The sequence below is a fragment of the Trichosurus vulpecula genome, chromosome X (genome assembly GCF_011100635.1).
Source record: "Trichosurus vulpecula isolate mTriVul1 chromosome X, mTriVul1.pri, whole genome shotgun sequence".
Taxonomy (NCBI): domain Eukaryota; kingdom Metazoa; phylum Chordata; class Mammalia; order Diprotodontia; family Phalangeridae; genus Trichosurus; species Trichosurus vulpecula.
Window position 1 is genome coordinate 45,697,965 of NC_050582.1, and position 11,968 is coordinate 45,709,932.

The following is an 11,968-nucleotide window of genomic DNA, read 5'->3' on the forward strand; positions in this document are numbered from 1 at the left end:
ATGGGAAGTACCCCTTAGATAAGTGTGATCGACCCACCCTCATCCCTCCTGGGCCCTGAGGTCTTTCTAGCCCAGGATTCTGTTATTCAACAAGCATCCCTTAAGTGCCTACTATGTTCGAAGCTCTTGGCAGGTGTTGGATCTGCAAAGACAAAGTGAGGCAGTCTATGCCTTTGAGGAACTTATATTCTACTGGCATTGTGGAAGCGTTAGAAGTGTTAATTTTCTTGGGGGTCAACCCCAAAGGTCAGGGCCTATCCCAAACACCTTGAGCTTCTTGGAAATAACCCTCTAGAGCCCTGGCACCCAAGAGTTTAGAGCTCCCCTGAATCTCTGCATACCAATGCTGGGATATTCAGTAAGAAGGGCCAGATGGATGCTTTTCTTTGGGTATAGCAGGCCAGCCAGTGCTTGCTTTGAAAATATTCTCCTCTTGGGGTCCCAAGAGGGCCCTGTGATTTTGCTGTACCCAGAGGAGAGGAAATTTAAGCCCTACTTCCCCCTCTCCATACCTTCTTTATGCAGCTCCCAGTTGCAATCCATTTGCCGTTCAGCCTGAATCCAGTAGCGGCTGTCGGTCCACAGAGCTGCCTTTGTCTTAGACACCACTGCATTTCCTGGAATAGGAGGAAGGCAAAAATCACAGCTTTAGAGCTGCAAGGTCCTCAAAAGCCATTCATTTTATAGATGGGGAAACTGAGCCCCAGGGAGGGGAAGATACTGGTCCAAAGTCACACAAATAGGACCCTAGATCTAGAGGTGGAAGGGGCTTTAGAGACCATCTGGTCCAACCTCCTCATTTTTTAGATGAAGAAACTGAGACTCAAGGAGATATAGTGACTTGTCCAAGGTCACACAGTCAGTAAGTAGCAGAACCAGGACCTCTGACTCCAAATTTTGTGCCAGGATGTTTCACCAAATGACAACTTAGGTTCTTGATGGAAGGCCGGCCTCTTCTTACTTTGTTGGCAATCAGCTGGGAGTACCAACCCTATTCCCAACCCATGGTGGTTCTTCTCTCAGAGTACTCATTGCCCAACCTGGTTTTAACTGCCTTTCTGTCTATGTCTTTCCCCCCTTCCTAGTTTGTGAGCACCATGAGGGCAGGCGACGGGCCTTGCTCATCTCTGTGGACCCCACAACACCCAGCACATAATACAATTCAGTCCACTAAACACATCAGTTCATTGCCTACTGTGTGTGGGGTCCTGTGGTCAACAGAGGTCATATTAGGAATCTTTTACCAAGGGACCAAAAGAGTTGAGGAAGGGAGAGGGAAGTGGGGACGTGGCAGACCAGTGGACTAGTCATGGGTCAGGAGAGGCAGGTCAGGAGAGGGAAGGGTGTCCCAGAGCTTGGCAAGGGAGTTGGGGTCATGCAACACGGGGCAAGCCCAAGGGGACCTTGAGCTGTAGGGAGGAACCTCCCTGTTTCCCAATTTCCATGTCTAACCTTGGTGAAATTCCCTGGTTATCCTATCCTAGTTATGGATCTGGTGGTCTATGTTAGCCCTCAAGAGGCTTGGATTTCCTCAAGCAGTATGTGCCGAGTAAATGAGGTGTATGTAGCTTTAATGAATGTTTAAAATAGCATTTCCTACAAAATATTCAGAGCTGCATTATTTGTAGGAGGCAGAGTATACAGTGGAAAGCATGTGAGTTGTAAAGGCAGGGAAACCTGGGTTCAGATCTCATCTCTGATGCTCCCTGTATGACCTTGGACAAGGCCAAGCCAGGGGCATCAGGGGCCTGAGGGCCTGGACTCTGGTCCAGGGCAGGTGGCCCCCTGGCCAGAAGGAGGTTGGGGGAGGTGAGGATGGAGTTCATCACCTGCCGAGCCACTGAAGCCAGACATCCACCAGCGTCTCTCATCGTGTTTGGCCAGGTACTCACTCTGAAAAAGCAACCAGATGCCTTCATGAACTTTCTGCATCCTGGGTCACCTTTCGCCCACAATGGCCTAGGTTGCCCATCCTTCTTCTCTCCCCAAATCTAGCCTTTCGTCACAGCCCAGTTTCAGTTTGGCCTCCTCCATGAAGCCTTCTTTGGTGTGGTGCTGTAGAAAGAATGTTAGACTAGGTACCACAAGATCTGGGTTCAAGTCTTGGCTCAGATGCTTTTTAGCTGGGTAGCCCTGGGTAGGGGAGTTCATCTCTCTGAGCCTCTGCTTCCACATCTGTAAAATGGGTCTAATAATCCTTACACTACCCACTTCCAAGGGTGGACAAGAGATAAGCCCTTGGTAAGCCTTAAAGGGCTCTGGAAATGAGAGCCATTATTACTTTTGCCACTCTCATTAACTGCTCCTTCCCTTAGATCTTATGCTGCTTTATCTATGTAAATCTCCTCTCTTGCTCCATTGTAAAGCATCCTCAAGATGGGGCCTGTGTCTTCTATTTCAGTATCCACTCAGTGCATAGCATGGAAAGGCTGGGCCCAGATTAGATCTGGATTTGACTCTTTCAGGAAGTACTTTCTGTACCTCAGAGTTTGTCAGACCAGGCTCTATCCCTCATCTTTGAGCCTTCACACTGGTTTCCCCCAGGCCCCTGGAATACTCTAAAATGACCTGATTTCCTTCAGACTTTACCTTTTCCAGGAGGCTGTTCCTCGTCCTCCCCCGACCATACCTGTCTGACCTTTGCCCTCTCTACATATCTTGTGCATGCCTATTGATAGGTATGTTGTGGGACTGTTTTCTACTTTTCTTTGTATCCCCAGTGCCCAGCATAGTGTTTAACACACAGTAAGCACTTAATAAATGCTTGTTGATTGACCTACAGCAGAGACTACTCTGACCCAGACTCCTGTCCTCAATTCTCCATTTGTCCTCAATTTCACTGTCTCTACTTGACCTGCCTACCAGTCTGGCAGATAAAGTCACAGTCCTCAGAATCATTACTACAAGTACTTATTAAGCACTTACTGTATGCTGGGTACTCTGCTAAGCACTGGAAATACAAAGAAATGCCAAAACAAGGCATGACCTCGAGGGGATCATGTCTAATGGGAGAGATCACAGTAATAACTATGTACATACAATCTATAAATGGAAGGTAATCTCAGGGAGGAGGGCCTAGCATTGAAGGGGACTGGGAAAGGCTTCTTGCAGAAGCTACGACTAGAAGGAAGCCAAGGAAGCCAAAACCTGGAAATGGGGAGCAAGAATATTCCAGGCATAAGGGATAGCCAGGACAAAGGCACAGGGTCAGAAGATGGAGCAAGAAGGCCGGCGTAGCTGGATCATAGAGTACATGTCAAAAGACTGAAAACACAGGAAGGGGCCAGGTTATGAAGGGTTTTGAATGCCAAACAGAAAATTTTATATTTGATCATAGAGGTAATAGGGAACCACGGAATTTTAGTAAGTAGACAGGTGACACATTCAGACCTGAACTTTAGGAAGATGATTTGAAGACTCAGAAAAGAACATTTTTGTGGCCAAAGATCTTGGTGATGTCAAATGGTTCAACATCAGAAACTGCTGAGATTTTATTGGTGGAAATTCCATTAAAGCAGAGGCCTTACCATCTGCTTTGCTGCTGCACCCTAAAGATGAAGGGACTTTTCCTTCTCTCTTACAGCTGAAATCTTCTACAGAGGTTGTCTCTCGTTAGAGTGTAGGCTCCTTGAGAACAGAGACTGTCTGACTTTTCTATTTATCCTTCTAGGACTTAACACAGTGCTTTGCACATAGCACTTGATGAATGCTTAACTCATTCATTTACTCATTCATTCATTCATGAAGTTCTTCATATTCCCAGCTCATTGTTCCTCCTTGGGGTTTGGTGAACAAACCTGTGCCTCCATGTGCTGCCTTCCATGATGTGAGATCCCCTCTCACACTCCTTCATTTCCAGCTTGAGTCTTCTCTCAGTGACTAACATTGGACTGGGCGGGGAAGGGGATGGCCACTCACCAGGTGGGCGTCAGTGTCAGGAATGATGTAGGCATCAAGCCCATTAGTCTCCAACTGCTGTCGAAGGTCCTTAAGCCGGGCAGTGGTGTTGACAGCTGTGACTGGAAGATACTGACATGGCCCCCCAAGGTCCCAGTGAGATACACAGAAACACAATGGGTTTGGGTGGGGTAGAGCCTGGACCCTTGCCCCTTCCAACCCTAATATAGATCTATGTGCCTCCAACTTCAGGCCCAAGGGCCTGGCTACAGAAAAGGACCTCAGGAAGCCCTGGTGTGTCCTCATCCTCCCTGACCTCTGTTCAGCCTCTGATAAAGTTGACTACATGCTCCACCTGGATCCTCCCTCCTCACTGGCCTCTCCACCTACCTGCCCAGCCACTCCCTCTCTATCTCCTTCAGTGGTTTGTCATCTATATCATGGCCCCTAATTATAATCATCTATCCTGGGTTATCCATGGAGGGAAAAGAGCCCACATAGATGCTTTGGGGGGTGGAGGAGGCGGGAGGAGGGAGCAGTCTGAACATCTGGTCACTGCCCCCTGGCCTGGATGCCTGGGGTTGGCTTGGGAAAGACGCCATTAACTTTCCAATTTCCATGACTAGAATGCTTGAAGCCCCTCCCCTCCCCTCCTATTCCTAATCGCCTAGGCAACTGATGATATTCGAATAAATGAGTGTTTATCAAATGCCTACTATATGCAAGTTGCAGGGAGGCACTTAGAAACATGAGAGGCAATGGGGGGAGGGGGAAGGTGGGGGGCGCGGACATCTCAGGTCTCAATCCTTTCTGCAAGTCCCGCCCAGTCTGGCACCCATGGAACTCTTGGTGGGCTTTGCAGGCACTGATGGTTCCTCTCCCCTATTCTTCCTCCACCCATTTTTGTCTGTCTCCTTCCAACTGTATGCTTCCCTCCATCTTTCTCTCTCATTTCATCCTTCCCCATTCTTCTCCTCTCTCAGTCTCCTTCCCTCTTTCTATCTCTCCTTCCCTCTTTTTGTCCTTCCCTCCTGTCCTTTGTCTCTTTCTCACTCTTTGCCATCTCTCTCTCCTTCTCTTTCCCCCTCCCTTCCTTCTCCTCTTTTCTCCCCCTCCTCCTTCTTCCTCTCCCCCTCTTCCTCTCCTTCCCCTTGTCTCTTCCCCCTTCTCCCTCTCTCTCTTCTCTCTCTGTCTCTCTCCCTCTCTCCCTCTCCCTCTGCCTCTCCCTCCCTTCTTCCTTCCCTCCCTCCCTCCCTCCCTCTCTCTCTCTCTCTCTCTCTCTCTCTCTCTCTCTCTTTCCATGCCCCTTATTTTTTTTCTCTTTACTCTCCCCCATAGCCTAGCCTCAGCTTGAGGCTTGCCAATGGCCCCCGTGGCATCCCCCAGCCCCACCGGTGCCTCTGGAGGTGGGATATTGATGGAGCCAGAGAGGACTAGGGAGTAATGACTGATTCTCCAGCAGTTAATCAAAAACAGAGCCCCTGAGCCAGGAAACCAGGAGCAAGTCTGGTGGAAAGGGGAGAGTCTGGGAGCTGAGAGAATTGTCTTGGAAAGGGAGGCATGGAGTAAAGGGGCCAGCAAAGCCACGTGGTGAGAGGGGCCCTGCTCTGGGAAGGGGGTCGGCCTCACCGGTGGGGTCACAGAACAATTTCTCATATCCTCTCCTCCAGATGTTGTTTGCTTTGGGTGGCCTAGGACACAGGCTAGAAAACAGCGAGAGAAACGGTAACTTGCAGCAACTCAGCCTGCTTTGGATTTTTTTTTTTAATCTGGGAATCGGGTAGATTCAATGGACTGTATTCTAGAGCTAGAGTTAGAAGACCCGAGTTCAAATTCTGGTTCTGTGTGACCTTAGGCAAAGCTCTTCCTTTCTCTGGGTCTGCTTCCTCTGTAAAAGGGGGGAGGGGATCAGATGAGAAGATCTCTGCTTCAGATCATCTCTGATTATATGATCTTCCAGCCCCAACAGCCGATGATTCTCTTCCTCCCACCCAACGAATGGGATTTACCCAAAAGGCAATGGTGGGGAATCTGTAATTTTCAGACTCTAGAGATGGGGCAGGACAACCTGCCTGGCTGTCTTGGGGGAGGCAGGAAGGGGGTGTCCCAACTCTGATCAAAGCTCAAGGGGAAGATGAGACATATAGACAGAGGGGTGGGGGTTTTATTTTTTTCAATGATCAACCTTTAAACAGAACAAAGGTTAAAAGAATCCCAGCCCAAGGTTTTAAAATGAGATGGTACCTTGATAAAATGACAGGGCAAATCACAAAGGCATCTTCCCCTCTCTTTAATATCCCTCGAAACTCCCAGATCAACTGAGTGGAGGGGTGAGGGAGAGTCACCCAGACAAGACCAAGCCAATGCCTGGGTGGGGCAGGTTAGCTGTGAATCCCACCTCAGTGCATTCCCCTCTATTGTTCAGTCATGTCCAACTCTCTGTGACCCTATTTGGGGTTTTCTTGGCAGAGATACTGGAGTGGTTTGCCGTTTCCTTCCCCAGCTCATTTTACAGATGAGGAACTGAGGCAAACAGGGTGAAGTGATTTCCCAGGATCACCCAGCTTAGGAGGTGTCTGAGGCTGCATTTGAACTCAGGTCTTCCTGACTCCAGGCCTGGTTCTATATCCATTCAGTGCCACCTCATTGCCCCAGATTCCCCTCTATTAGTGAGAGTTACCCAGTTAACATGAACCACCCTCCCCCTACAAGGGTCTCAGTTAGGAGTTAGAACAGAGTCATTGATAAGAGAATATGCTGCCTATCACTCAGCACAAAGTAGGGGCACAGCCTATGTATGTTGGGACACAAGAACTCTTCTGGAAAAATGCCCATTTCTCTAATGCTTTAAGGCTTGCAAAGTGCTTTCCTCACCACTGTGGGTAGTAGGCAGTGGGAAGAGCCTTCTTTTATTGCTGAGGGGCCACGGGACCTAAACTCCCATTCCGGGAGCCTCTCTGGGAAGGGCCATTCCGAAACTCAGGTGATCATTTAGAAAGTCATTCAAAGTGCTTCATAGGTTAAGTCATTTGCTGCTAGTCACACATGGGCAAGCATCAGTGAGGCATACAGCTCCACAGATGTGGTCATTGTAGGCACAAGGTACTGGGATGCTGTCTGGGCTGGTGGCTGGTTTGAGATTTCTGGCCATGGGGACAATCAGGTGGTAGTGATAACAGCAATAATAAAAACTCACACCTTTCATTTAGAAAGCACTTTTCCTGCAAAACCCCTATAAGGAAACTACCATACAAATTATTATTTTCATTTTACAGATGAGGAAACTGAGGCATGGAGAAGTAGAATGTGCTAGAATCATAGATTTCAAGCTAAACAGGACCTTTGACATCATTTAGCCCAACTGTCTCATTTTGCAGCAGGGGAAACCTCCTTAACCTCAGAGAGAAGCAGTGACTTGGCCAAGGTCACAGAGCAAGTAAGTAACTGGGCCAGAACTTGAACTCAGGTCTCTTGACTACAAATCCAATACTCTTTTCCTTATACCAGGCTTCCTATTTTGGTTACTAAATGTTTGACAGTATGGCTGACACGGAAAAGAGAAAAGGTTTCTTCATCATTCTGCTTTCTGGACCTCAGTGTCCCCATTTGAAAAATGAGACTGCTGGGCAAGATGCCTTTTAAGGGCCCTTCCAGCTCTTACCTTCCAGGTCTTACCGCTGTGATCATTTCCCCGCCCCCCCCCCCCCAGTGCCTACCCTGAGGAGCAGTTTTCTTGAGAAAGATGGAGAAGAAGTGGAGAAGGGGGTGGAAATAGGTAGAGAGGGAACCCTTGGGCAAAGTCACCTAAAGGAGAGGAACCATCAGCCACCCAAGTCTAGGCTCCTGCCCCACTCAGTCTGCCTGCCCCTGAATGGAAGAAAGAGGAAGTCATCCACATACCACACAGAAGGAAGGCCCAGAGGCCAGCCAGGACCATGGTGCCTCTCTGGCTGTGGCTGGACCCTTCTCTCTGTAGGGCTTCCTCGGGCCTCCCCAGGACAGCAGGACTGGGCTAGGTCTGCTGAAGGGAGTGGGACCTACCCACCAGGCCAGCCCCAACTGGAGCCTCCGAACCACTCCGAGGGACCTCGTAGATCGCTGGGAACCTTAAACTGGCTTTGCTGGCTCCACGAAAACAGCCAGGGTATAGTGGGGCCGAGGGCAAAGTGCAAAGGTCCCCAGGGTGGAGAAGCCACAGCTGTTTTGAATCAGCACCCCCACCTCCCAAGCCCTTTCTGTTCCAGCTTCCAATGGGGCAGGGCCCAGACATGCTCTGCAAATCAGGCCTTCCCTCTGCCACAAGCTGTTTCCTATCCTCCGGCCCTCACCCCAGAGCTGGCTGTAGCTTCACACTGGCCTCCGGATAGACTTGTTTTCTCTTCCCATTGTCCCGCTTGGCTTCTCTCTGACTAACAAAGTCTGGCCTCTCTCCTTCCTGGGGGCCTGGGAAATCACATTAGACCCCTTTGGAAACCTCCCCATCACTTGGAAGTTGGCAGTTTCTGTTGAGGAACACAAAGCACACTTTTTTTTGGAATCAGAGGACCTGGCTTTAAATCCTTGGACCAATTTCTTCCCTTTTTGGGGACTCAGTTTCTTCCTCCGTAAAATGAGGGGTTTGAAATGAATGGTGCATAAGGTCCCTATGAGCCTGTCAGGCTTCCCCTAAGCCCTCCCCCTCCCCACTTTTCAGGAGGTTGGTGCCCAAAATCCCACTGTCAGGACTTAATTAAGGTTTGAGAGCCTTTTAACTACCCTGGAGGGGTCGATGATATAGTAGCAGGTCCCCTTTATATAGTAGAAGCTAAGCTCTATGTGGGCAGTGACTGCTTTTCTCTATGTCCTTGCCATCTGCTAGATGACACTTCATCTCCTACCTCTGCGCCTTTGCATGCCTTAACAACTGTTCAAGGCTCAACTTCAGTAGTGCCTCCTGCAGGAAGCTCCAGGTTGCCTGCTGTCTAAGCCTCCCTTTCCAGCTCTCCTTTCCCCCAAGGCAGCAGCCTGTGCTCTGGTTCTTCTCCCTAGTCCAAACTTGGCCCTCCCAGATTCCCATCTCCTAGTTATTCATTTCTTTCCACGTCCTATACCCCAAAAAGAATGCAAACTCCTCCAGTCAGGGGGCTGGCTTTCATTTTGTCTTTGTGAAGAAACTTCAATCTAAAGAATTGGGAAGCAAGTTTTCCAAGATCCCATGAATAGCAAGCAGCAGAGCAGGGATTGGAAGCCAGGTCCTTTGTCTCCAACCCCAGTGTTCTTTCCATGATACTATGGTCTTTAGGGGAAAAGGGCAGCTGGGTGGTACTGCAGTGGATAGAGTGTGGGGTTTAGAGTCAGGAAGACCTGAGTTCAAATGTGACCTCAGATACTTACTAGCTGTGTGACCCTGAGCAAGTCACTTAACCCTGTTTGCCTCAGTTTCCTCATCTGTAAAATGAGCTGGAGAAGGAAATGGCAAACCACTCCAGGCTTTCTGCCAAGAAAACCCCAAATGGGATCACAGAGAGTTGGACGTGACTGAAAATGACTGAACAAGGATAATAACAACAAAATACTGGATGGAAGGTCAGAGGTCCTGAGTTCAAATTCCAGTTCTGCCACAGTGACATGTGTGACTTTGGATAAATCATTTGCCCTCATAGGCCTCAGTTTCCTCCTCTGTAAAATGAAGGGGTTGGCCTAAATGACCTCCTCACCTAAATGACTTCCAGCTCTGAGTTCATGATCCTATGAGGGTCTTAGAAAGTTGCCTCCCCTCTCCCCCAGCTCATAATCCCCCACTGGCCTGCCACAATTTACCTACCTGTGCCCTGCTAGGTTAGCATGTTCATGCTCATTAATGACTTACCAAGATTGTTTCCCAGGTCACCTGAGAGCAGGGACAGAGGAGATGGGAGTCTGGGAGGGCCAAGTTCAGACTAGGAAGAAGGACCAGAGCATAGGCTGCTGCCTTGGGGGAAAGGGAGGGCTGGAAAGGGAGGCTTAGACAGCAGGCAGCCTGGAACAGGAGCCTGGGAAAAGAGCTGGAGTCACAGGTGAGGAGCTAGGGAAGGGGGCAAACTGCCCTTCCCCCTTCTGAGACCCACACAACTTAGCTTCCATCTTACTGCATCTCCTCCCTGCCCTTATCTTCCTGGAACTGTTGGCCTGTCAGTCTAGGCGATAGCAAAGAGCCCTGGGATTAAATGAGTTTATAAGCTAGCAGGCCGGCCTGGGCAAAGCAGTAAGTCTTCTCTGTCACTGGTCCTGGCCACTGGACCTTTCTGGTCTGGACTCTGCACTATGGACGTGCTATTAATTCTGCAAGGCGCCATCCAACCCAGGGCTCTCCGGTATCCTGGCAACTCTCCCCATGACGATGTCGATGGCGGCCGTGCCTGCCTCTCCTCCTCCCCTTCCCTATCTCCTTATCCTTTATCTCCTCCATCACTCTCTCTTTAGCTCATTGGTTTCCGGAATGGAGCCCTGACTGAGACCTGGTTTATGTCAGGCAAATGACCTGGGGAGTAGATACAGCCAAGGGCTAAGGTCCATGCTTTGCTCAATCTTCTCCAGGGTAACAGCCTGCTGACTTCAAGCTTTGGGCTGGGGCCAAGTTATGGGCGAGGTGAAAGCATTTAGCAACTCTCCTCTCCTCCTGACCCCCCGCAGTTGTGTCTGAAAGTGGAGCCTTGGCTACCTGGGGGTAGGGGTGTAGCCCCCAATGTGGAGCTTGTCCTGGGTGCCCTGGTCCCCAGATTCCACCCTTTCCTCAGCACTTGAACCCTAATCCTGAGCCTGGACAAGAGAGAGTCAGAATTTTCAAACCTGTGCTATTGGCCAGGGGAGGAGAGTGATTCATCTCCCCCTTCTCTTCTAGGTGTGATTGGTCAGATGGGGATTCAGGGGAGGGCATGAGCCCCCCCCCCACGCCCCATACTTTCCTAAGCCCAGTCCTCTGTGCCACGGGCCAGACGTCTGTCTCTGTATAAGCATGGCCCATTATAGGTCTTCAAGGTCTACAGCACTCCAGATGCTCAGAGTGGAAAGGGATTTCAGTGGCCATCTAATCCAGTCCGTTCTATAACATTCCGCCTTTGCTTGCGGACCTCCAATGGTGGGGAAGTCATTGCCTCTGAGACATTTTCCTGTAACCAGTTCTAATTGTTGGGAGGTGTTTTCCGACATCGAGCCTTTGGCCTCTTTGCAGCTTCCTCACTGGACCTGGTTCTGTCCTGTGGGGCCAGACAGAACAGGCTGAAGCCCTCCTCTATAGGACAGTTCTTCTGCTCCTTGAAGACAGCACTCATGTGCCACCTCCTGCCCCCAATGCCCCAGGTTCTGTCAGTACCTGAGGATGGGGGTCATCTGGAGCTACTCACTCGAACTCATCAAAGCCAGCTAGTTAATCTTTCATTATCTCTTTCCTTATCTTGGGCATCAACTCTCCATTAGCCACTTTTGCTCCTGCCTTTCCAGTGCAAAGGTCAGTCTCCCTTGCAGAGAAAACAAGCCAAATAAACACAGGGCCACTCTGCTTTCTCTCTATTGTCCATTATCACTGACCTGTCTGCCTCTGGCAGTGGCCCCAGTGCCTTGAAAGAGGTAGCGTGCTACCTCTGGGACGTACACTGGCAAGACAGCAAGAAACCTGGGTTCCCACCCAGTCTCTGCTACTTACTGCCTGGGTGGCCTTTGCCAACTCATTTCTTCCCTTTGGGCCTTGGTTCCCTCCTCTGTAAAATGAGCAGCTTGGACTATATTCCAGGGCCCTTCCACAGTAACTCTAGGATCTTCCTTTTGTCCCTGGCCTCCAAGTCAGGAAGACTTGGGTTCAAGTCCAGTCCCTGGTTGTCCGACCCTAGGCAAGTTCCTTAGCCTCTCAGTGCCTTGGGCAACTCTAAGAATCTAAGTTGCAGAGAAGTTGTGAAGGAAACCACAGGCCCAGTGCCTCTTCCTAGAGCTTACCAACCTCAGCTCACCCCATTAGATAACTCTGTTCTTCCTCCCTGTTGGAATTGTTACCATTTGTGATGCTCTATCTTTTTGTTGTTTAGTTGTGTCCAACTCTTCATGACCCCATTTGGGATTT

General features: G+C 49.7%; 1 protein-coding gene across 1 annotated transcript in view; it reads right to left on the bottom strand.

The window, feature by feature from the left end:
• The window catches only part of XPNPEP2 (X-prolyl aminopeptidase 2), a 47,926-nt gene extending 39,880 nt beyond the window's left edge, over nt 1-8,046 (bottom strand). Inside the window, exons 1-5 of the mRNA XM_036739922.1 lie at nt 7,798-8,046; nt 5,527-5,600; nt 3,919-4,029; nt 1,830-1,893; nt 513-617 (exon numbers count right to left, since the gene is read on the bottom strand). Coding sequence (XP_036595817.1) covers nt 513-617; nt 1,830-1,893; nt 3,919-4,029; nt 5,527-5,600; nt 7,798-7,834 — 391 coding nt within the window. The 5' untranslated portion in view covers nt 7,835-8,046. The remainder of the gene's footprint in view (nt 1-512; nt 618-1,829; nt 1,894-3,918; nt 4,030-5,526; nt 5,601-7,797) is intronic.
• Between the last annotated feature and the right edge of the window lie 3,922 nt (nt 8,047-11,968).